Source organism: Pseudopipra pipra, chromosome 8 (genome assembly GCF_036250125.1).
Source record: "Pseudopipra pipra isolate bDixPip1 chromosome 8, bDixPip1.hap1, whole genome shotgun sequence".
Taxonomy (NCBI): domain Eukaryota; kingdom Metazoa; phylum Chordata; class Aves; order Passeriformes; family Pipridae; genus Pseudopipra; species Pseudopipra pipra.
In genome coordinates, this window is record NC_087556.1 from 283,716 (window position 1) to 309,131 (window position 25,416).

A 25,416-nucleotide genomic window follows, 5' to 3' on the forward strand; every position below is an offset into this window, starting at 1 on the left:
TGCCTGGCACTGCCACATCTTGCAGGGCCAGTCTTGAAGGCAGAAAAGCAAATGCCCCACAGGAAACTCTCTGCTTTAAGTGATTTAGGAAATTACAGGAGTGCAGGGTAACATCACAAATTTTCCTTAATGGAGTAGAAGGGAAGATTCATTAATCCACTGAGGTTATTGAGAATATTGCCCTGGGCAGCAAAGTTCCAGCAAACTATCAGGGGGCCAGGGAAATTCCCTCCAGTGCTGCAGGTTTTTGATGTGCAGGTGGTAATGTCTGTAAACACTGATGGAGTGAAAACACCAAAATAATAAACAAAAGAGGTCTGTGCTTGCTTGTCCACTTGATTCCTTCCTAGGGGGACTCTTGGCAACCCAAGTCTTTCCCCTCAAAGGTTTGCTATCAAAACATTTAGCAGATTCTCCTCTGAGGGGATGCAAATGGGGGATATTTGGATATGTTTTGGCTCACTCCAGCCTGATGATCCGGCTTGAAAATCGTATCAGGAAGTGGCAGTGAAGCACAGAGGAAAATAAAACCAGAGATGTGACCTTAGAAAGGTGCAAAGCAGCAGGTCGGGGCTGAAACCAAGAGGGACAAGAAGGAGTAAAATAATTAAACATATTTTTTAACGTTCATCTTTATGCACTGCCACTGCCACTCAGAGCTGCCAGATCCCAGTGACGGTGCTGGAGGAGCAGGGAGCCAGCAGGCACTCTGGTTTTGGCTGCACAGCTTTGGGCAAATGCAGAATTTCCTGCTTTCCAAGCTGGAATCGCTGCCATCGTTCCCTGGTGGCAAAGACTGCAGTAGGTCTCATTAAATCAACCCAAGAGTGCTTGAGTGTGGCAACAACCGCCCTCAGAGCGCTGGGGCCAGCAAAGCAACGAGCTTCCCAGCAGGGCACGGAGCTGCCATCAATTAATTAAGCTGATATTTGTCCAGGGTTTGGGAAATACGATTCCCAGATGGGCTCGCTTCCAACCCTGGAGCACAACAGCTCCTTTTGGACACAAACCAGAGTTCTGGGGAGGGGGGGAAAGGAGCTGAGCCCACCGAACCCCCCCATCCAGCGCTCAGCAGGTGGGGACCACTGGACGCCCTTCCCAAAAGGGCAGGAGCATCCCTATGGATCCCAAAGAGCAGAAGGGCAGTTTCCCCCCTGGATTTCTCCCCCAGCCTGGCTCCGGGCCGGGCTCACTCACCGTCGCAGTCGAAGAGCGCGAACACCACGTCGCACACGTGGTCCGAGAGCTCCACCTTGGCCACCGTCCTGGCCACCTGCTGCATGGTCACTGCAACACAGGGACAGCACAGGCCTCAGCACCAGCTCCCCAGAGCCCCCAGCTCCCCCCTGCGTGGCTGCCTGGCTGGGGAGGGGCTGCTGGTGAGCACTGCCCTGCTGACACCCGGGGGGGCAAGGGAAAGGTTAAAAACCCCCAAGGTCAGATGGGTTTTTTCCCCCCCCTTTTGGTTACAAAATCAGAAGGAAGTGTCAGCACCACAGCAAGCTCCAAGTGGGAAACCTCCCCTTGATCAACAAGGCAGCTCCTTCTGACAGTGTTGCAAAGGTGATACTCCATGAACCAACTATTCCAGCAGGCTGGGAATAAGAAAAACTGGTTTTCCTGTTGCAACCCAAGGCCAGTAACTGCAGAACGAACCCCTCCACCCTCCCTCAGTGGGCAGACCAGGTTAACCTTGCCATAAAATAGAGAGTTGTAAGGAATTACTTCCCTTTTCTCCCCCGACTGGTAGTTTTATTCCCACCTCTAGAAAAGAACAGTCCACGGAGCCACCAATCTTGCAGCGTTAGGCAGTGGATTTTGCTGTATAAATGGGAAAAAAAAGCCCTCACCAGGCTGCTGTGAGTGTATTTAAATGGCTTCCCCACAAAGCCTGACCTGAGGAGACCCCCTCTGGAGAGACTTTGTACTGTGAGCCCACAGTGACTGGGAGGAATGTTCAGCTTCAGAGCTGCCCTGCAGCCAGGGAAAAGAGGGAAGTGGTGCATCACAAGATCAGACTGCAACCCAAAAGAGCCTCTCCTTTCCTCCACAGCATCCTTCTGGGATTGTGCATCCCAGTCCCTTTGCACAGTTATTGGCCCTTCAGGAATTTTGAACAGTTACATGTTGTGTAACTGTTGTAAGCCTCTCATCTATACCATAACTGGATTAATTAGAAACTGCAGGAAGTGTTTCTAACAGGATTTTTCTTTCATAAATGTGTAGATTATTGGTGCTTTCCACCCCATTTCTGCTCACCTGAGTGAGGTTTGGGGCTTTTGGGGAGGAATCCACAGCCACCATCATGTCCTTTTCCCCTACAAAACCTTTTACTAAATAATGCAGGAGAAAACTGAATTTACACAGAAGCTGGATTAAAAAAAAAAGAATATATATAATCTCGAGCAGGCTCCTGTTGTTCCCATGTAATGATTCTTTTTGAGTGCAATTCCTTTCCCACATGAGCGATGTAGCTCTGGGCAGGAGTTATTCCTGTGTATTCCAGTCCTGTCACAACAAGTCAGGATACAGACCCTGCTTCCCTGCGTGTCCTGCTGGCAGCCAGAGCCTGCTCTGGGGAGGGCAGAGCCTATGGAATCGTTAAAGACAAGCTGCATTCATTTTGTTCCCCAGCTTTGGGAGACCACAACCACCCAACCATCTCTCCCAACCCATCCACACCCCCCAGGCTGCAGGATATCCCGTGGCACAGCTCTGGACAAGAAATCCTGAATCGATCCTCTTGGATCAAATGCCACAAAGTGGCAGCAAATGCCAGAGCCAGATGTGGATGGCACAGCCCTTTTCCCCAGGATAAGTGCCCTGCCTCTGGATATTATATATCCCTCTGTAAAAGGCACCTTTCTCCTCCCCAGTGAGGTGATGCTCATTCCCTAAATACTGTAACTCCCACCTGCCCCACGTGCTGCTGGAGGACTTCAGGAACACATGAAGCTCAAGGAAAAAGAGGTTTAGGTAAAAAAAAAAAAAAAAAAAAAAAGATTATCTACACTTTTTTCCAAGCTTCTTTTTTCCCCAGAGGGTTGTTCTGCTGGGGAGGCACTTTAAAACACCTCAACTTTGGCAACAGCAGAGGTTTTAAGTGCTGGGTTTCTTACCCAAAACCCAGACCTTCAGAGAGCAAGAGCACATCTGTATTTCCTCAGACAGCAACACCAAATTTCATTTAACTCCATATAAATGTAAATCCTTTTCCAAAGGTGCTTAACCAAGCTCTGATGCTGCCCTGTGCCCCTGGTGCCCCAGGTATGCTACTGAAGGAGCCATAAGGCATAAATCACAGAATCCCAGAATGGTTTGGGTTGGAAGGGACCTTAAAGCTCACCTCATTCCATGGGACACCTTCCACTATCCCAGGCTGCTCCAGCCTGGCCTTGGACACTTCCAGGGATCCAGGGGCAGCCACAGCTTCTCTGGGCAACCTGTGCCAGGGCCTCCCCACCCTCACAGGGAACAATTCCTTCCTACCACCAAATCTACACCTCCCCTTTCAGTTTAAAACCATTGCCCCTTGTCCTAAGTTCTTTAATTATAAGTCCTGTTTTTCTGCTGAGATTTCAACCCACTCCCTCCATTTCTACAGGGAGTCACCTGATCCCTCCCCTCCTCTTATTCCTTTTTCCTGGCTGCAGTTTTCCCAGCTATAACTTGTACTTAGGGGCTGCTGATTCCTCTTCCATTAATCCAACTGCACAAGTGTCAGCTCCATCACACCACTCTTGCTTGATGCCAAAATTACTTCCCAGGGGTTGTGTGACTGTGCTGTGCTCAGTAAGGATTGTGTTGGTTTTTAAGGAATCACAAGGAAGGGGAGAGCGTCTCTGCCTTCCATTTGGACACACACACTCCAGACTAGGAGGTAGCTCAGAGAGGTAAATAACATTGAAGGAAACCTCCCCGTGTAATTTCTTTCCCATTTTACAGAATGAAATAGGTGCTACCTGGGAAAACATCTCCTAAAACAAAGCTTGTCCAGAGTTGGGGTTCTGGGATGGCTGCATCCATCTCTCCATGGAAAGTCTCCTGCATTTCATACCAGTGAAAATGAGTTCCACGTTTCTCTCTTGAAAGGCTTCTAAAATCCCATGCATTGGTGTCCCCCACTGGTTCCTTTAATGAGCCACCTGAGTTATTTTATGCAAGTTTAGTGTCTGACACAGTTATGTTTTTCCCCACTCCAATTCCCAGAACCACACCGTGAGCAATGTCTCACCAAGTGCAGAGCCTTGCCAGATGGAAAACTTCCCTTTTTCCCTCCATCTTGAGATGAATCCCACATTTGGCCAAAATAATGGCCAGCTGGGCTGCTGCCTCTGTCTGCCAAATGGCAGGGGGGTGACAGGAGCAGGGCTCCCTGCCCTGGGCCATTCCAGGGTGGAAAGGCAGGACACGTGTTTTGGGGTCCCAGAAATCAGCCTCACACTGATACACACATTTCATTTCAAGGACTGCAGTTGGAAATGTTGGATGGCAATAGAACCAGCAAAAATCCACTGAACTTTTTCCAAATCACTTGTACATGTATGTGCTGGAGCACCCATCCAGGAGAGAGATGGATAAACCTTATGCAATCCCGTGGCACGGCACATTTTTCTTTTTCTCCTCAAAAACGTGAGGCTGCAGCTGAGGAGAAACTGTTTTGACATCAAAGGGAGCACAACAGAAAGTCAGGGAGATCAGGGAAAAAAGCATAGCCGACCCACTGTTTGTGTCATCTCCACAGGCACAAACATGTAAAGAAAGGAGGTTCCCTGGAGATATCCCAGACGTGACTGAAGGTGAGCAAGCGGCTCTCGGTGACCCTGTTGGACAGGAGGGTCTCCAGAGGCTCGGCCATCTCCCCTTGCCTAGGCCCATTCCAAGCAAAGTGCATCCCTGCCTTGCCCTGAAGCCCAAAGGAATTATTCCATGGCTCTCCACCAGTGGAAGGGCTGCCTGGAAGGTCTGCTTGGAGGCAGAGCCAAAAAAGGTGCAGTTCACACCCTGGACTGCAAAGGGGAATAAGCACTGAACTCAGCTCCTCTCCTGCTGCCAGCTGTGAGCCCAGGCTGGGGAGGTTTTCTAAGGAATGCCTATGATTTAAGGGAATGACAGCCATTCTGTTTCTGGGAAAATGAAAGATGGGCTAACAAATAATCTGTGTGTTACTAAATGGGTCATTAAAATACAGGTTTATGATCCTTTGTAGAAGAAGAAGTGACTTTAATTCAGCACAGAAAACAGCCTGTCAAGCTCTGGCTGTTTGGTACCATCCAGGTTTTTTCCTCTTAAATTTTAAACAGTCCTAAAATTATAATAATGTTTGCTGCAGTGTCAGGAGGAAATTATTACACAAACTATCCTCTTCCTCCTCCCCATCTGACCAGTACTTTTTACATTTGTTAGTTTTTAATAAGAAGCCTTGTGAAAGCTTGGCTTTTAGGAGAGCACCCCCCATTTATCGCTTACTGGGTTTAAATTTGGCTCCTCTTCTGCCTGGGGAAGGTTCCCTCACCCCACCAGACACTCCCACCCCACACGAGCTCATTAATGGCACCTAATTAAACAGCAATCACACTGATTCACCAACTGCACGCAGCCCTAAGTTCTCCACAAACACATATTCCACAACAGGACAGCTGCTAATTTCCTGTAGACACCAAGTAAATGGGATTTGCTGGGCTGAGACCTCCTCATGGGATGCTGCAGAAAGGGCTCAGAGTGGCAGCAGCACACCCAGACCCCGTGTTTTCACTTGGAAATGAAAAAAAAAAATCCTATCAGCTTCTTTTAACTTTAAGTCTTAAGGTAACTGTGACATAAAACAAAGAGTACAGATGATTCCCCCCACCAAAAAATTAACGATGAGAAGTGCTGCTGACACACACAGGAAGAGATGTGGCACGTTTGACTCCCTCTGTAATTCCACTGCCCAAAAACCTATTAGTGCCTCAATATTCCCACAACAGCAGCAGCTGGAATAACTTACTTCTGAAATGTTTAGTTTTGCAGGTGCCTGAACACATCAGCTTTAACTTCCTAGTAAGACAAGAGTTTCCACTTAGCCTAAAAAAACTTGTAATGAATTTGACATCTTTTTTTTATAACCCCAGGCTGAGAGCTTTAAAAAAAAAAATAATCTAGAAGAGAAACCTGTGATAAATCCTGGCAGCAGAGAGCTAGACTTTGATTTTAAATGTATGGTTTGGGGTGGGATTTTGGCCTTTTTTTTACATCAGTGTGTCCAATCTGAGAACACACCCAATACAGACCAGCTCAGAAAAGGAAACACACAGTGAGAAGAAGGATATGGATTGGTCTGATCAATAAACCACGTTATTACCCAGCTCCCCAGGAAACACCAGCTCTGAGGTTTAATCAGCTCACCCCTCTGGCCACACACACAGACTCTGGACAGACTTTAATGCTCAGTCTGGGAGCTCAGTGGGGTTCCAGTGCTCTCCCTCCTTCCCCCCAGTACACCTGGGAGCTCCAAAGGTGCCACTGCTTGGATTTCCCATCAGAAATGCAGCATCTGGCCACACAGCCCTTATTTCTAGGCAAAGCCTCTGATTTTTGAGCAGAGCTGGAACAAATCAAGGGCTGAGCAGTCCCTGCCACCAACCCCACTGCTGGTTCATCCTCTCCTTGTGGACCAGGGATCTCCACAGAAGGGAAGTTGGCAAGAGTTCTTTTACACAGTTTTTCAAGTCCTTTGCAAAGGGAGGAAAAAAAGTCACCTCAGAAGATGGGGATGAAGAAGAAACACTGGTGTCCCTGGATCTGGAAGCAGAGTCTGTGTTACACTCACTAGGTCATCTTGCCTCTGCTCCCATCAGAATGGTCCTGCTGTGTCCATTCAGGCTGCACATTTCAGCCTTTTTTCCTCTATATCTAAAACTAGGGAAGTACAAAACCTGAAATCCCTCTTTATCCAGGGATGTAGCAAGTCAAACATCTCATTACAGGGAGGAATTGCAATTTGGGTACATTTTTAACCTGTCAGCCTGGGCTTGTTTGACATCTTCCCAACTCCAAAGACATGGTATGAGTTGTGCTCCCTCAGGCTTTCAGCACCTGAACCTCCTTCAGGTTTTCATACCTTTATCCAGAGAAGCTCCAGCCATGTGGTAGAAGCTCAAAGCCGTGTCCACGTCGTTTATGTTCTTCAGAAAAGTGAAGAAGTTCTCCACCTCCTCAAATGTCAGCCCCTAGGACAGAGACAAGGCACCCACATGGTGATGGGAACAGGAGACTATGGACAGCACCTGGAAATGACAAAGTGGTTCATGGGCCCAGAGCTGGATCCAGAGGGGAACTGCACACTCCAAAAACGCTTGGTTTTGGGAGTCTGCACACTTGCAATGACAAGGTGAAACAGCCCATGAGCTGTAAGGTCTCTCCCATGAGGTGCAGGGATCCCTGGGGGGATGCACCACTTCCCCAGAAGGTGACACTGCACAGCAGGCACAGATGTGCCCCACGTGGCTTTGCTGCAGGGCTGGGTTGTTGTCTGCTCAGCTCTCCTGGGACGGGGAGCACGGGGACAGGCATGGGAAGGTGTCCTGAGATCCCCCAGGAGAGGAGCTGCAGCTCTGGGACCCCCACCTGGTCACACTACACCTGATTTTATCAACCTGTTTAGCACCAGCACAACCACAGCTGTGCTGGGACAGGAGCTGGAGCCTCCAACTCCTCCAGCACAGCCCAAGACGGGGTAAATCACCAGCACAGCAACAACCACTCAGCCTTCCTCTTTGGAACAGATAAATCAGCTTGTCAAGAGGGCTTCAGGCCCAGGCTCCTCCTATCCTGCCTGGCACAACAGACTGATAGGGCAAGATATGAAACATCCCCAGTGCAGAACCCAGCACGTCTGTCCCCATGGTCTGGGTGAGAGCACACGGTCAGCCCGCTCTGTCAAACACAAATCCACACCATCCGCTGCAACCCTGCTCAAACAACTCCTCATCAGGAGCCAACAGTCTTCTTGGGAAAGAAAAAAGCACATTTTGAAGGGCTTCTCACACTGACATATGCAGCTTGTTCCTATCTTTGCTGTAAAACTGAGCATGTGGCCTGGCTCCATGAACCCACACACCGATGATCTACGTGTGCACCGACACACGAACAGCAGGCTTTGTCAGCCCTGGAGTCATGGAGCCAGGCCAAAAAGGATGAGATGGCAAAATGGGATAGCACACGTGGACAAGGGAGCTGGAAAAATCCCTGGTGGCTCTGCAGGGAGCTTTCCTTGAAGGTGTACCCGCCCCACTTCCCAAGATGTTCAGCAGATTAAATTAAACACTGTCCTAGCAAAAAGAAAAATTAACCAATAAATCAAGTGCTTCTGCAGGAAGCACTGCAAAGATCCCTCTGTTTGGTACAAGAGAAAATATCTTTGCAATTATCAGGATGCCTCCCTGCTACTCTTTTCCTGGCTGACATGCTCCTGCCCAGGAGCAGGGCATGACAAACGAGGGAAGCCTGGAGGAACCACGAGGTGTGCAGTCACTTCCAGGCCAGCAGAACACCCTGTGCTGGGAGGTACCTGCTCTGTCTGGGACATGGGAGGCTTCTAGTGGTGGCTACAAGGCATCCCAGCAGCTGCTCTAAGCAAAGAGCCAAAAATTTTGCATTTTCCTGGAATGCTCCACCACGAAATGGCAGATGTCAAGGCTAAACAGTGCAAGACAGACCCTTGTTTGGAATCCTGGAAGGGTTTGGGTTGGAAGGGAGCTAAAAGCTCATCTCATTCCACCCCCTGCCATGGGCAGGGACACCTTCCACCAGAGCAGGTTGCTCCAAGCCCCATCCAACCTGGCCTTGGACACTACAGTCCCAAATACAGGGAAGGTTTACATGTTTGCATATATAAATTTGTGGTCCTTTCAGCAGCTGAAAAAGCAAAATCAACGACATACACGTGTATCCTACAAATCTGGCCTTTCATATGGACTGCCACTGAATTTCTGTAGCAACAATGCCATTAGTATTATGAAATTTAATATTTTATTGAGGAATCCCGTAGCCGAGACCGGCATCAGCATTAACTCTGTCCCAGCTACCAAAATACAAATAAAATCAGAGACTGGGACAGCCTCAGGCTTGTACCAGCAAGTCAACAGATGTCTGATTACCTCTTTCAAGGCTTTTGTAGCTCCAGCTGTTGATTCATAAGCCTGAACCCTTCCATCATTCAAGCAACACTCCCATAACATCAGCAGGCAGGCTCCAGGAGCAAACACCTGCTTGTAACATGACAGCTTGAACACCTCCTTCAAAAATTAGGGCCTTTTTCCCCAGGAATCCAGGTTCAGCCAGGGAGAATTACACCTCACTGCCACCCCCTGCCATCTCCACAGAAAAATACCCGAGCCAGCCCCCAAAGCACATACAGACAGTGCCATGAATCACTGCTTTCTGAAGAGTCAGCTTGGTTTTCTAGTGGTTAGGGAGACATAAATATACCAAATACTTTGCTTGTAAATATTACTGGACTCAGGTCCTTTTCACTGGGAGAAAAGCAGCTGTGTAAGTATAACTTGAGGAGGACAATCATAAGCAGTTTGAAGCAAAGCAGCTCTGCTGAATATGCAAAGTTCACATATCCAGGGTAAGGTGGGATTTTTCCTCAAGAAAAATAAAAATAAAAAAAAAGCAGATTATCAGTTAATACAAGAAAACACTCCCAAAAGCAGGAATGTAAAGTAACAATGCTGGAAAACAGCTAAAGATCAGATTAAACCCAGAGCTTTATCATTTTGGAGGCTGCCAGGATTGCCTTGTGCAGGAAAGGTAATTGCATCAGACAAGGAAGGGGATGTTTGGCAGATTCCATAAGAAAGCTCTCACGAGATAACTGCATTTTCAAGGGAAAGCTTGCTGGGTGGCTTTGGGACAGCTACTGGGAGTTTCATCCTCACCAGTGTAAGGAACCATGAACTTTCCAAGAATTCTGTTCCTTGCAAATGTATTTTTTCTTGTCCTATTCCCCATTTTCCTCTCCTTGAAAGTCCTTGGAATAAAAGAAGATAAAGACTTGCTCTGAATCTGGTTGTCTGCAAATAGAAACACAGTCTGGCTGATTTGGGGATGAGGAATAAGGTAAAAACAAAAAGTTCTTCCCCTGGCACAGATGTCGGGGGCTTGGCTCACACATGAAAGGAAGAAAACATCTGCTGTAAGAAGCCTTCCAAAATAAATCCCTCTGCCTGTTTTCTCATTCATCCAGCTACTGTTCAATAACATCTGTATATACACACACACACACAAATTAAAAACCAAAAATCACAGCAAAAGAACTATTTGCAAACTTTAACAACAGAGCTGATAATTTCTCTTAGACACACGTTGCACTGAAGTATTTTTTCCTGGAAAAATCAAATGATTCCTATTAATGTAGGAGTCCTATTAAGGCACCAGGAGGGGACAAAAAAGGAGCAGACCCTGGTCAAAACCTGTGTTTTATAACACACTTGGCATCTAAACCAGTTAAGAAATAAACTCCAGTTCTGATGTCAGGAGGAAGCAGCTCCAAAACAGCCAGCCTGACCCCACAGGCAGCCAAAGACTTCCCATCCATTCTCATTGTGAAGAATTGCTTGTTTATAACCTAGTTAATAAAAGAACATTCCAGTTTTATAGGGGCAGAAGTAAAATTCTAATGCTCAAGTCATTCCTCAGCCCATACTTGCCTTACCTGATAAAGCACGTCCTTGTGCTGTGGATATCTTGTTCCAAGGTCTCACACTGAATTAATGAGTGCAGGGTCTGCAAACTTATCCCTCTCTAAATGGTGAGTAATTCAAATAATTTTTCACAGAAGTTAATAACTAAATAATAAACCTCCCGGTCGCAGCAGCTAATTAATTAATCCAAGGTCGAGCCAGGAACCAGGAGCAATGTTTGTTCTGGCTCCAGACCCAGGGTAAATTTGCTCAGCAAATTTAATTTTTAAAATTACAGCATCCATTTCCATAGGAACGAGCCTGCACTGGCCCCTGACCACTGCAGTCCCAGGGTGTGTCCCTGCATCCTCAGCACGGCGGGGATGCTTTCCCTCAGGACATGGCACAGCTGCCCCCGCCTCAGCCTCCCCAGTTTTCCGTGAATGCCACTGACCTCTCCGTCCTGGAAGTGCTTCTTGAGCTGCTTGAGCATGACAGTGAGCTTCTTGGACTGCACCCCGCTGTAGGCCAGCAGCATGCTCCCGAACTGCCGCTCCGTGATCCGCCCCTCCACCGGGTCGTGCCGCTCGAACTGCAACAGGGACACAGCACAGCCAGGTGGGAACGGGGCAGCAGGAGCCTCCACCCCCAGGTATGAGCACCAAAAGGCATCACAGCAAAGAATGGGAATCACAACAGCACTTGGGAAGAAGAAATCCTCATGTGCTCCAATATCTGCTTTCCCCAGGAATCAATAGTTCAACGTTCTCCCTGCGTGACCCTCCCGGGGAAACTCCTGGGAGAAGCCTTTGCATCCTGCCCTCGTTGGTTTTACCTCCCAGGACTGAGCTGACGTGCCAGTGAGTGCTTCAAAGAAGCACGTGCAGGAGGGGTTCCATGGCTGCTGTTAATAAACCAGAGTCTTTGCAAAAACTGAGTCTCACTTGAGCTCTTCTCTGCTCCAAGCCCTGGGTGAGTGTCCCAGCAAGGGAATGTTCCTGGATGCCTCCAGACTTCACCTTCCCAAGTTCTGCTCGTCCTCAGCCCCCTGACCCTTCCAAATGCTGCTGTGTGTTCCCTGCAGAAGGTCTGCTCCATTAATCCCTCTCTCCTGCAGTACTTTATCTCCTGGCTTTTGCTGCAGGGGAGGAGGGAGAAGCAATTCCCCAACTTGGGAAGGTGCTGGCTTGGAACACCAGGTCTTTGCTCACTGAATGATGCAGATTTCATCCTCTTCCTTTTCCCCACCTCTTTGTGACTCTACAAACATGTCAGACCTCGCCTGATCTCAGCACTCAGGATCCCTTATTTGATATAAATGATATCCCTTCAAACTCATCAGAAAACATACATTGGACACTCCAGCTGATCACAAGCCAGAAAATAATATTTAACAACAAATTTAACTTTTAAACTCGTAATGGTACCAGTTACTTGGCACTCTGCTGCCCAGGGAGTTCACCATTCCTGCCTCAACTGCTCTTCTGTGCTAGTAACTTCTTCATTATTAGCACATCAGCCAGATTTTGGCTGCTTTTCCCCATGGAACACCAAGTGATTCCTGACACATGGAGCACCAGGGCTGGAGGGGTTTGGATGGCTGGTTTGATTCTCCCCAACGGAGAAATTCTGCTCCTTGGCACCTTGTGCTCTCACCTGAGTGGCCCACGCAGGATTTGGGGCAAAGATGGTGGTTTTTACTGTCACCTGACACAGGATTTGGGGATTACCCAGGATGCAGAACGTGGGCCTCTCCCATTCTCGTGTGCTGGGGAAAGGAGGGGGGAAAACTCATTTGGAGGAGAAGTATGTTCTTCATTAAATAGCAAAAGCAGCTTCTGCCGTGTTTGAAGAATGCAAACAAGTTTCACAACACCCCAGGGACGCTGCCAGCACTGGTTCAAAAGCAGCACCAACTCTTTCTTCTTCTGTAATATTCCTAATTTCATCCCCAAAGACACAAACCAGCATTTTTGTACCACCAGCCTTCAAACATCCCAAGTTTTAGCAGAGCTTTAGGCAGCATCTTTTACTAAAGGCTAAGAATTGGGTGCAAATATCTGAAATCAACCTCATAAGTGGTGAATATGCTCAGAAAAGCTTAAGTCAGTGTCTAAAAGCCCATCAAGTCTTATTGCACAGCTAGGAGACAATGCTGAAGGACAAAATAAAGATAAAGGAAATCTAAGATGAAAACTAGAATAACTTATTTATACAAATCTCTTTAAAGTACCAAATCATCCTGATTCCCTGGGAATAAATCAACTCATCCCCCCCCCCTTGTGAGCTCCAAAACTGGTTCTGACTTTTCATTTCTGCAGGTGGTTGTCAGATACAGTGATGAGTCCATACAATTATTCACAAGAAATAAAAAAAAAAAACAACCCTGAAAACTGTGGAATTAATGCTGTTTACTCTGGGTTTATCTCACTTCAAAATGAGCATCTCTAACATTAAACCAAAACACTCACATGCCCAAGAGTGATGCTCACTGCAAAGGCCAGTCCAGAAAGGGGCTGGCAGAGAGAGCTGGTCAACATCCAGTTCCCAAATTCCAATATAGCCACCACTGAACTGAGAAAGAGCAGCAGAATCACAGCAATGGACACAGAAAGTTCAAAACTTGCCTCCAAGCTAGTGTCAGACACATTTAAATTAATTACAGAAGGGATAAACAGGGCATGTCATTTCAAGATGATGTAGGCAAATTTCAGGCAGATAATTCTGCTTATTTTTTGCTGGTATGTCAGCAATTGTGTTTATTCCTAAAGAAACTGGGCTTCAAAGGATTTGTGGGTGGAAATCCCTTGATTTCTGCTGCAAAATAACAACCCCAGCTATCCCTGACACCCCTTTTCCCACCTCCCTGCCTGGGAGCAGAGCTACATCTGCACTCCCCTGCCTTCTGGAAAGTCTTCTGGGCAACCCATTTGGAAATGAAGGAGGGTGCAAAGCCTACTGTAATTTTAATTTCAGTACTTAATACCTAGCCTACAAACACTGTCAAGTGTTAAAACCCCCTGGGTTTTTGAAAAGGCAGGAAAAACAGTGCCCTTTCCCAGGTAATCACAATCCTTTGCCTTCATGCTTGGGATGACCCTGGACAGGTTATTTTCCCAGTTACTCAGGGGGGAAAAAAACCTCCAAACCCTACAAGGATGGGATGCATCCAAGGGCAGAGCACACTGGGATTTATTACAGGCAAGCAAATGCTGTGACAGCCTTTCTGCCTTCCATGTACCCTAAAGAAGGGGAAAGCAGGGCCAGAGCAGTTGCTCAGCCAGAGCGGGATGGAGCAGCTCCCACACAGGACACCCTCCATCAGGGAAAATGGAGGGGATTGGGGTCCTGCCCCTTCTCCAGCTGCAGCCCCAAAATCTCCACGCACAGGACAGAGGGCCAGCGAGTCCAACACCTCGGGAGCAGCTTCCACCCGCAGCCACTTGGTGCCAGCAGTGGATTCTGCATCCACACACCGGCCAGGAGAACGAAATACAACCCTGCCAGGGCCCCTCCCGCAGGCCAGGACACCTGAGATGCTGAAGGAATTAGCTTAAAATATAAAAGGCAGTATTTTGAAATTCATTAAAAGACGATGTGATGTGAAAGGAAATCCAAGGTGTTTATGGAACGTGCAGTTCATCAGGAACTGGAGGGACAGGACAAGGGGGAATGGCTTCAAACTGCCAGAGGGCAGGGATAGATGGGATACTGGGAAGAAATTCTTCCCTGTGAGGGTGGTGAGGCCCTGGCACAGGTTGCCCAGAGAAGCTGTGGCTGCCCCTGGATCCCTGGAAGTGTCCAAGGCCAGGCTGGATGGGGCTTGGAGCAACCTGGGCTAGTGGAAGGTGTCCCTGCCCGTGGCAGGGGGTGGGACTGGATGAGCTTTTAGCTCCCTTCCAACCCAAACCATTCTATGGGAGGGGAAGAAGGCAGGAGAACTGGGGCTTGCTCAGCTTCACTAGCCCAGTCCCAGTGGCCAGTCCTGATACACATCAGGGTACTTTTTGATTTCTTTTTATTTAAAAGACTACCCATGATCTGAAACATGTGTTAAGTACTCCCAAACTCCCCAAATCCGACAGGATGACCATCTTCATCCTCCCCTATAAGCTGAAATACAAGTAAACTTCTTTCTAGCTCAGCTTTCTGTCTGAAAAAATAACCCCACTCTCCTTCTGGTGTCAAGGAAAAGCTTCCTCACGTGAGCAGAGCAGAAGGCAAATAAGCAATTTTCTCTGCTTCCACATCCCCTTAATTGCACAGCTTTACAAAAAGGCAATACAAGGATCCACCATAAACCAAAAGGCCCATCATCCCTCTTTCTTCCTTGCTTCACAATTTTTTTTCCCCACTAACTCAATCCTCCTTCCCCTGCAGGAAATCAAATCCCAGCCTCTGGGAAGCATCCACCTGAAACAATTCAGAGACACCATTTGACTGAATAAAAAACAAAAACCTGCTGGAATTTCTTAAATGCAGACACTGGTCCTCTTTTGTCTCTCCTTCTGCCACCACCAGCTGCACGGCTGAGACACAGAAAGAAAATATCAGATGAGGCAGTTTCAACTTGCTCCAGGACATCCCTCCCTCAGAAAGAAAGGTCAAGCTTAGGTACCAGACACTTCCCAGGGGAAAGTTTCTCTTTCCAGCTGACTCTCCTTCCTCCTCAATAAATTCGTCATAACCAATAGCGCTCATAGGGGAAAACTCTACCTGAAACCCTCTCTTCTAACCAGAGAGGGCTCAAAAAACTGCTGCAGGCTGGTGACTGCTGCCAGCAGACTGAACTGTGCCCAAGAGAGCAACACCTGCCCTGCTGGGGAGGGGTGTCAGAGCACCAAACCCCCCGAGAGGGCTCAGCATCACCTCCTGGCCACAAGAGGATGTAAAAAGCTCCTGCTGGGCAGTGAGGGCCGGCACTGCCTGGCATCTGGGGGCTGGACACCCAGCTTTGTTTGGCTTGCTGAAGAGGAGGGTTAAAATAACCATCAGGCCCTTCCACTTGGCACAGGAGCAAAAGGAGTTCAGGTCCTACCAAAGCCAGCGAGAGCCTCAAATCCCATCGGGGCAAGAGGGAAACACCCAGAGGAAACACGACCAGCACAATGAAATCCCAGCCCAGACTGTTCCTAAAGCAAAGCCAAAAGGATACAGCTCCTGGCCTCTCCAAACACTCACATTAGCTAAATATCTTGCTGTATTTTAGAGGCTCTTAAATCTCTAGGAAGGCTTCTCCTAAAAGCCAATCAAACAAATGATGTATTGCCTAAAATCTCAGAGCAAGGATCTTAAAAAAAAAAATAATAAAATGTGTGCCATGTTTCCAATTGAGATAGTGAGGAAAAATAAATCTACAAGGACTTTTAGACAGAGAGAAAAGTGTTGAGAGATGATTTTTGAACTTATTTCTGCTGGTTAAACAAACATCCACGGCAGAAATATTGCAAATACTAATTCTGTCAGGTTTAGGGGTAGTTGGAAAAGGTGACCTGTTCTGAGAGCTGGTTGTGTGCATAATAAGGAATCAAAAGGGTCTGGAAAATAATGATTTGTAGGGTAATATTCAGATTCACAATATATGACCCTTTAAAGTGGTATTTGCTCACAGCTTTATTTGACAGGCCGTAATACATTATTTATCTGCAAACCACTGCAGCACTGGCTCTGTTTACTGTTCTGGAGCAGCAGGCTGCCAGGATCTCTTGTCAAGTTGCATATACAACTATGACAGGAAGGGAGAAAAGGGGGGAAAACACCATACATCTTCCTAAATCCCAGCGACCTCCTCCATCCAAAAAAAATGTAATGGATTTGTGAGTAAATCGAAGCGTTTGCACAGGCACCAAACCACTGCCAAAAAGAAGAGAGGCAAAAGTTCCTAAAGGCTTTTTTTTTTTTTTGGGAAGATCAATGATCTAAAATACTGATTTATTTTTTTTTATAATTATGCTGAAAGGTTTCTGTGGACAGGGATTCAAAGCACTGGGCTTTGCAAGGTGAAGCTCAGCCTGCAAAAGAGCCACCGGATGGGATTCATAAACTGCATTGGTTGGTGAAAACCACCCAAGGAAACAGCTCTGAAGATGGTCAAAGCAGGATCCAATGGTGGGAGAAGTGAAAAAGGGAAGGATGCAGAGGAGGAGATGCCAAACCCAGCCTGGACCGTGGTGCACAGGCTGCTCTGGGCAATGCCCTGCAACGCTGGGCAGAGCAAAGCCCAAGGGAATGGGTCCAGCACTGGATAACCCACCCAGAGGAGCAAACCATGACCTGCACAGCCCACCCCTGAAGGCTGGGACAGGCTGGGGAGCTCCCTGCCTGCAGCAGCTCCTGCCCTGTGCTGCACCCAGCTGGCACAGTGCCCACTGCTGATGGCACTCCCTGCTCCAAGGGGACTGGCAGAGCCAGCCTTGCCAGGTCCTCGCTTGGGAAACCACCTTCCAGCTTCATAAAACCAGGCAGAGCACCAGAATTATTTAATTGCCCATTAACTCCCTCCCCTACCTCATCCCCTGGACTCAAGTGTGGGGTTGTACAGCTGGATCGGGTCAGGAAAAATGCTCCCAGCAGCAGCTGGCTCCTCTTTATCTTTAAAAAATAATAAATAAATGAAAGAAAAGGGAGCTATTTTCACACGAGAAAAAATCCAATCTTCCAAATGCTTTCCCTGTTCACACTTTCCACCTCTGCTTAAGTGAATATGTAGCAGGCAGGTTAAAAATGTCCATCTGTCAGTGGCAGTGCAATCCCAGCAGGCCAGATGTTGGATAGCTGCTTTGGAGACTTCACTGACCTTGGCAAGGCACTGCTGCCTGCGAGGGGGAAAAATTCATTCCCATCACCAGCCACTTGTTCTGCTTTAATAAGCAATTAAAAAAAGGGTTATGTAAAAATGGTCAGACCTGAACTTCATCCTCATGAATCAAAATCACTTCCTGCCAGCTCTGAAGACATCAGTGTTCTGAAATTCTGTGCAGCCAGGGAATGAAAGGAAGGAAAGCTAAAGGAAAGGAATCAGTCACACTAAGGGAAAAGGACACATCTGGGAAATTAAAGGCAAGCACTTGCCTGACTGCTGGGATGGAGAGGGGGAAGAGATGAGCAACCTCCTCCCACGGCTGCTCTCCAGGCCTGGCTCTGGTACTGCCACTCCTGCCCTTGACAGTGCTCCTGCTACAAGGAACAGAGCAGCTTTCCCATCCTACACATGCCTGCTGAATGAGAGAAGAGGAAAGTTCAGGAGCAGAACAAGTCCCGACCCTCCTGCAGGGAAACCCAGAGGACAGCGGAGCTGCGAGTACCCGAGTTGAACCATTGCTCTGGAACACACAGCTCTCCATGGAACTGCTGTGCACAATTTCATTAAGAAACACAGCTCTCTTACTGCCTCTTTCTGCTTGACCTTGGTGCTCAATTCCCCAAGAAGAGTAAGTTTGCAGGAGTTTAATTCAGCCTAGGAGGGAAAAGGGAGAGCCTGCGTCCTGCTCCCACGTCCTTGACGTGTCAGGAGAAGCAAAGGCAGGGGCTGAAGCACAGCCAGCAACGTGTTGAGGTGCAGAACAAGCTCTGAATCTGGAGCTCAAAAAGGGAGAAAGAGCAAGAAGACGAGTGTTTGTTCATCCAGCAGAAGGACGAGGCCAAAGTCAAATACCTGCTAGAAGAACATGTTCACACAGACACCCCCAACCTCTTCCCCAACAACTTTTGGCACTCTCTGGCTCCTGGCTAACTTGGTTGTCCACACATGAACAAGAGCTAAATCCCTTCTACTTTATGGACTCAGCAGTACAAACCTCCACAAACACTTGAGGCAACATAACGAATCCAAATAGCACTCCTGGGGTTCTGTTTGCAGGGTCCCCCAGAAGGCTGTGCTGCCTGCAGGGACCCCCAGAAGGCTGTGCTGTTTGCAGGGACCCCCAGAAGGCTGTGCTGTTTGCAGGGTCCCCCAGAAGGCTGTGCTGTTTGCAGGGTCCCCCAAAAGGCTGTGCTGTTTGCAGGGTCCCCCAGAAGGCTGTGCTGTTTGCAGGGTCCCCCAGAAGGCTGTGCTGCCTGCAGGGTCCCCAAAAAGGCTGTGCTGCCTGCAGGAGCTCGGGGCTCAGCTGCACTGCGGGAGCTCACACTGGATTTACACGCTCTTCATAAACCAAAGGAGCCTGTTGTTACAGAGCACAACCTTCTACTGCTACTAATGATGCAATAAACAGAAATTCCAATAAAATCCTCCACGGCTGCCCCTGCAGAGCCACTGCATCAACCACACTGAAGGCCCCCGGTTGAAACAGCAGCAAAGCAGGAGGGGGGTTTCTCAGCAGGCACTGTGGGGGTTGCTCCATGAAACATCCATCCCAAAGGAGAGCAGGGCACAGCTGCTCCAGCCATGCTCACCAGCAGCTGCACATGGACTGTCACACCACCCCAGCCTCACTGGCACACTCCTGGACCACTGACTGTTTTGGTGACCAGGGAATGGCTGGAGCTGTGCCAGGGCAGGGTCAGGTTGGATCTCAGGGAAAGGTTCTTCCCCCAGAGGGTGGTTGGGCACTGACCAGGCTCCCCAGGGCAGTGAGCACAGCCCCAAGGCTGCCAGAGCTCCAGGAGGGTTTGGACAGTGCCCTGAGGGACAGGGTGGGATTGTTGGGGTGTCCTGGGCAGGGTGAGAGGTTGGACTGGATGATCCCTGTGGGTCCCCTCCAGCTCAGGATATTCTGTGATTTCTCAGCTGACACGCAGATGCTTGATATGGTCTTACAGTCCCCTCAAACCACCCCACAGCTGATACCTGACTCTTCCTCCCCCTTTCAGAGTGAGGCACTGGGAGGGTTTGATTTCTCTGGTGCAGATGATTGCCCCACTTTGCTTTTCCAGCCTGTACTAGGGAGGAATTAGTTAGGGATAGTGTTTATGGCATCCTCCAACTGAGGCACCAAGCACAGCTTCCAGTAACTCACCTGTGGTGCTGAACCCCCCACCCACCACCACTCCCCCTGCTTAATGGAAAAAGGGACTGGAATTCAACCCACCTTGGATCTAAACTAAACTTTCCCTGGTGCACACTTAGGCATCTCATTACCTGCTTTGCTGTTCCTGACGGATGGAAATGACTTGCCTCAGACTCCTTCACAGTGACTCCTCATGTTTACTGAGACAGTTATATCTCCCTTCTGTCTTTCCTTTAAGCTGCACATGCCATGGCCTCATAACTTATCCTTATTTTCAGATTTTTTTTCCATACTAACATCCCACTCTGAATTCTTCCCAAGTCTTTGGCTGACATTGAACAAAAACTGAATGCCAGCTTCTCCCCAACCCCCTGAGACAGTGCAGTCAACCTGAAAGCTTCATGTGACATTTCCACTCACATGCCAAGACAAAAGCAGGCTGCTGGCTCTGAATGCCATCAAAAACATGATAAGCTGTCCAAACCATTTCAACTGCCTGCCTAGAAATTCCCAGCTAACATTTGTAAATGCTGGGTTGTGACTCCTTAACTAGAGAGTTCCCTGATGTGAAAATTCACGGTGGTCAGATGATCCCATTTTTAACTGGAGATGCCACAAAATTCTGTCACCCACAACACTTTCATGGCTCTCCATAACAAAGGCAGGGACATCAGCCTCATTTCTATTCCCCAAAACTTGTAAAACATGAAATGCAGAAGAGGGAGCACGTAGGGCTGCAGGGTCTCCTGGTAACTCCCTCTCCTTGGCATTAAACCCATCATGGCTTTGTCCATCCCTGACTATACCAAGTGCTTCTGGAGGGCAAAAGCCTCAATATCCAGATCCTCTTCCCTTCCAGACGTATTGTTTAAAGGTTATTAGTTACCAATACACCTTTTAGCTGGAGTCAGGGGATGACAAAAATGACACAGGCCCAGAGCCATGTCAGGAAATCACTAATAAAGAACCCAAACGATTTTGTACCTGCCATTAATTGACCCATTAAAGGTTGGGCTTTTCAGATGGAACAAAGGAAGAGAAAGCAAGTCTGGGACGAAAGGACGAGTTTCAGATATTGAACTGACAAGACTATGTAAGTACACAAAATTCATTACAGGATGCAGAGAAGTGGGAATTCACAGGGAAAAGGGGAAAACATCACATTCCCCATCATTGCTCCCACAGTGGCCAGGCCAGTGGTGATGCTGACAGTGAGGGGATCAGCAGGTAAAGGACAGCTCTGAGAGACAACTCAGCAAACCATGACAGACTGTCATAGAGGGGACTTAAAATAAAAATGCCTTGTGTAAGTTTGATAGCAACTTGACCTCCAAAAAGTCTGAGTTTTGGGCCCTTCCTTACAAAGCTCAGCCAATCTGACCCTGCCAGACTTCATTTTTCAGGCCATTCAAAACAGTTTACTTAAGTTACTCTGAAGTAAACTCTGATTTCACCTAAATCACTGCAGCACATACAGAGATATGCAACTCATTGCTGCAAACTTCATTGCCTGTATTAACAAATCACTGAAAACCTGTATCACTCTGCCAGCCCATGTAAAAAGGCAGAACTCCCAAAAAGTCTTGAGTAAACTGGTAACAACACAGCAGCTTTTAATAGCTGGTACAGGTTTACTCAGATACCAATCCTGGGATTTGGAAGAGAAAGGCACTTACAGACTCAAGAGGTACCTTAAAACCAGACTGCAAAGCACCAGAAAACCTTCTGAAACCAGAGTATTTGTTAAGACAGGGCTGAGATCCAAAAGGATTCAGAACTTGTGCAGATGCAAGAGCATCCATCACCCCTTCCTCATAAAAACCAAACCAGGCAGCAATTGCACTGGCACTGGCCATGGAAACAGGAATTTCCAGCATAAAAAAGTTCCTCCCACATTTCTGTGTCACAGAACAGACACAGAAAATAAGGGGTTTTCCAGATGGCAGTAATGATGTGCTGTACCTTTGCCATATTCTTACAGAATCCCATTTTACTTCGCTTGGAAGACCTTTTTGGTGATTAAATCAGTGCTGTCAGCAGGCTTTGGGTTGCCTTGCAGGGCTGACAGATGTGGAGAACAAAGGCCTTTGTCTTTTCTACATGCACTTCCAGAACCATGGAAACTTAGGCTGGAAAGGCTCCACAGGCTGGCTGGGACTCCTTTTGGACCATCAAGGACATGGGAATATCTAGGACAGACACTAACAAGCAGAAATAGCATAAATAATCATATCAAGTCCTACTCATTTTCCAAACTCAGAGAGTATTTTCACTCCAAAAAAAAAAAAAAAAAAAAAAGAGCCAAACACTCTCTGTCCTAATGGGATATGTTGGAGCTGCAGAACCTGTCCAGGCAAACCTGTAATAAAAAATAAAAGTTGTAATAAGCCATTAAAAGCTTCTCCTCTACCTCTGCCTGTGGTAACTTTTCTCATCCTACCCTTCCTGCAACTGAGTTGATTGCCCAGTTTCCATAAAAGGATGGAAAATGCACTTGCATCAAAAGGAATAAGCAGAAGAGAAGAAGAAAACACCAGGCCATGGTTACTTAAACTGCTGTCAGCACTTCAGCCACAAGGAACGTTGAAATGTTCAGGGCTTTGTCTCATCTAAATCCTCTGAGATAGTTTCTGCTCAATCTTAGCAAGAAGTATGCATGGATATTTTGATTAAAAAAATAAATAAAAAAAGAACCAAAAGCAGTAAGAAGAAAGAAAGTGGGTTCAGATGGTCAGAAACTATTGTTCCACCTTCAGTCAGCAGAAGAAACCAACTCTCAAGTGTATTAACTGCAGAAGTGCCTGGATCCTGAGCTGAAGGGAAAACAGCTTTAAAAAAGGGCTTGCTTAAAGTAGATTTCTTTTAGGAGGGAGGAAGTCAGTGTCCCAGTTTGAAACCAGAGGTTTCATGTCACTCGGGGGCTGCACCAGCCCCAGGAGAGATTTTGCAGCCCTGCATTTCCCCAGGGACTTGCCTGGAGTTCAGACACTGAACACGAACAAAAGCTGGGTTTCAAATCAACATCCCAGCTTCAGAACATGTTCCAGTTTTACTAAGCCAGCAAAGCATGAGTAGGTGAGGGGTACAGGAGTTCAGCTGAGCACCACTTCTCACATTCTTCCTCATTTGCACGGGTCAAGGTAAATCCTCCTCTCCTCAGGGTACATCTCATCTCTGAATTATCACGCTGTTTAAGTGGCTGAGTTCATCAGGGCACTCTCTGGAAAAGGAGCAACACAGACCCACTAGACACTTGTGTGAAAAGCTGCTTAACTGTGAACAAACACATCAAACAGGGAGCAGGGAGAGAAGGTGGGAGATCATGTCAAAAGAGATAAAGGCAGAAGAGGAGAGAAGCCCCGTTGCATAATGCTGAGGACAGAAATAGGCCTGTACTGCCTAAATCCACGAGAGCCACGAGCAGAAAGATCAGGTGCTTTAGTACTGTGAACTCAGGAGAAAATTAAGTTTGGCAGAAAAGAACTGTCACCTCTGCACAGGTGAATGTTTCAGCTGAAAGGAGTCCCAAAAATGCCCAAGGGGGCTGGCAGGGCTTCAGTAATGCTGCCTTCATGATATTCAATAACTTACCTACACATAAATACCCTTTACTGTCCCCAGTTAACAACCAACTCGTTAGAAAGGCAACAAACATTCGCCAGGAAGACACACAATTGAGTGAAATCATTAAAGACTAAACTGCCACAGGAGGAAACAAAGAACAAGTACCATGAAACTGAAAAAAATCCCTGTTGCTTCTTAATGAGATAACTGGGGACCTGTGGAGGGAGCACAGGTCAGGAATACTCCAGTGCCCACCTCTGCAGTGAACGTGGCAGTGGGAAACCAAGGACAGAATAAGCTCTATTTCTTTTCCCTTTGCATTCAAGTTGCAGCTTATGTTTCCTAAACTCAGAAGTATTTTAGTTGTTTCAGTTTGCAGAGGCACCGAGGAACTGACACTTCCCAGCTCACAAAGAACCTTGTTTTCAACCAGCCTATTCCCCCCACACCACTGCTCTAATGGCCATGAAATGAAGTCAGTGAACTGGGCAATTACCTTCATAAAAAATAATAATAAAAAAAAGGCAGTCCTTGGATCAGTTTTTCACTTAGAATTGTAAAACTGCAAATAAAAAAGGGAATAAATTCAGTTTAAGATCTCAAGACTGACTTAATAAGAACTTAATAAAATGCTGGATCACACACCCTGAGCATGTGAACAATCAGAGAGCAGACTGAAACAACAGAGTTCTGAATGCTGTTGTGCTAAAAGGTTATGGTTGTGGGGGATCTTCTTGTGCACAAATCCTCATCTCCACTGCAAATAAAAGCCTGGCTTTGCTCAAGCCAGGTCGAACCTTTGAGCCTGATGCAGTGCTGGGCACCATTTCTAACTGAGTCAGCTCCACAGACCAGCAAGTCCCCCATTGCTGTTCTTGTACTCATTTTATACAAAAGAACCACATTTTGAAGCTTGATGCTTGAATCCAGGTGAAGTGATTAGGAGCAGGAGGTTGGGAGCTGCTGTTAACTCACGGTAATGCCAAGAAAAAAAGAGATTTTCAATACAATTCAAAGGTAAAAACCTCAGGAGAGATGGACAACATTTCTTATAAAGCATATTAATCCAGGAGCAAACCACGGAGGTCATGGAACAGAGAACACCTCGTTAGCAGGATTCCAACAAGGCTTGAACACAGCAACAGTACTCAGAATAATGAGGCAAACAAAAAGGTGGGGACAAAAGCAGAGATGAAGAGTTTGGGGAAGGTTATAAACCCCTGTCCTTCAGGGCACAGCTCACTGATTAGGACTGCCACAAACCCTCCTCTGCAAGGCCCCTCACAGCCTCTACTGCTTTTCCCCAAATCACCTCGATCATCCCCACCAGCAGTGCTGAGGCAACAGCCAGGCAAGCACCACGTGCAGGGAGGCACACCCAGGACATGCCAGACGCTGCTCCAGCTCCAGCAACCTGCAAATGCTGGAGACATTCCCTGGGGGGGCTGCCACAGGCACCAGAATGCTCCCCAGAAATGTAAGAGCAGCTCTGATCCAGGAGCAGAAATTCCCTCTGGAGCCCTGCTCCCCAAGCCAGGTCCTGCAGCACAGCCCTCCCCGTGCCCAGGGACAGCCCAAACCTCCAGCTTGAGGATGTCGTGCTGCAGCTTGCGCTGGAACTCCAGGAAGTGGGAGATGGTGAGCTTGCCCCTCAGGTCTGCCCCGAAGAAGTAGGTGGTGAGGGCGGAGTTGAAGCCGGTTTTGAGGGTGTTGCCGGTGGTGGAGCGGTCCCGGTGCCGCATCCCCATGCTGGTCTGGGAACGGATGATGCTCTGCACCTGGGGATGACAGGCAGGAGGTCACAACCAGGACTACCACAACCTGGGGGGACCAGGATGAAGTACTCCAAGATCAGCCGTGTCATCTTCTTGGTTTGGTGGGGTTTTTTTCCTAAAATAATTCTTAAAAGACACGACAATTCAAAAATTTGGCTGAACTTACAGAATCACAGAATGGTTTGGGTTGGAAAAGACCCTAGAGACCATCTAGTTCCACCCCCCTGCCATGGGCAGGGACACCTCCCATTAGACCAGGTTGCTCCAAGCCCTGTCCAGCCTGGCCTTGAACACTTCCAGGGATGAGGAGTCCACAACCTCTCTGGGCAACTTAAGCTTTGCTTTTTCAGTGCTCTTTAAAGAATGAAAAGCATGACATGCTTAAAGTGAGTTTTAAGAAACAATTCCCCCAGTCTGCAGATGAACATTCCAGTGCTGATGCCGTGCCTGGTCAGCAGAGAC

General features: G+C 47.7%; 1 protein-coding gene and 1 long non-coding RNA gene across 4 annotated transcripts in view; both read right to left on the minus strand.

The window, feature by feature from the left end:
* The window catches only part of MICU1 (mitochondrial calcium uptake 1), an 85,988-nt gene that overhangs the window by 948 nt on the left and 59,624 nt on the right, over window positions 1–25,416 (minus strand). For all 3 annotated transcript variants that reach the window (XM_064662098.1, XM_064662100.1, XM_064662099.1), the window contains 4 exons: window positions 24,760–24,957; window positions 11,125–11,262; window positions 7,103–7,211; window positions 1,198–1,287 (listed from right to left, as the gene is read on the minus strand). In XM_064662098.1, coding sequence (XP_064518168.1) covers window positions 1,198–1,287; window positions 7,103–7,211; window positions 11,125–11,262; window positions 24,760–24,957 — 535 coding nt within the window. The remainder of the gene's footprint in view (window positions 1–1,197; window positions 1,288–7,102; window positions 7,212–11,124; window positions 11,263–24,759; window positions 24,958–25,416) is intronic.
* Window positions 13,393–23,145, minus strand: LOC135417711 (uncharacterized). The gene is made up of 2 exons (XR_010432182.1): window positions 18,467–23,145; window positions 13,393–17,261 (listed from the first exon to the last, which is right to left on the minus strand). It is a non-coding gene; the product is annotated as an uncharacterized LOC135417711 (long non-coding RNA).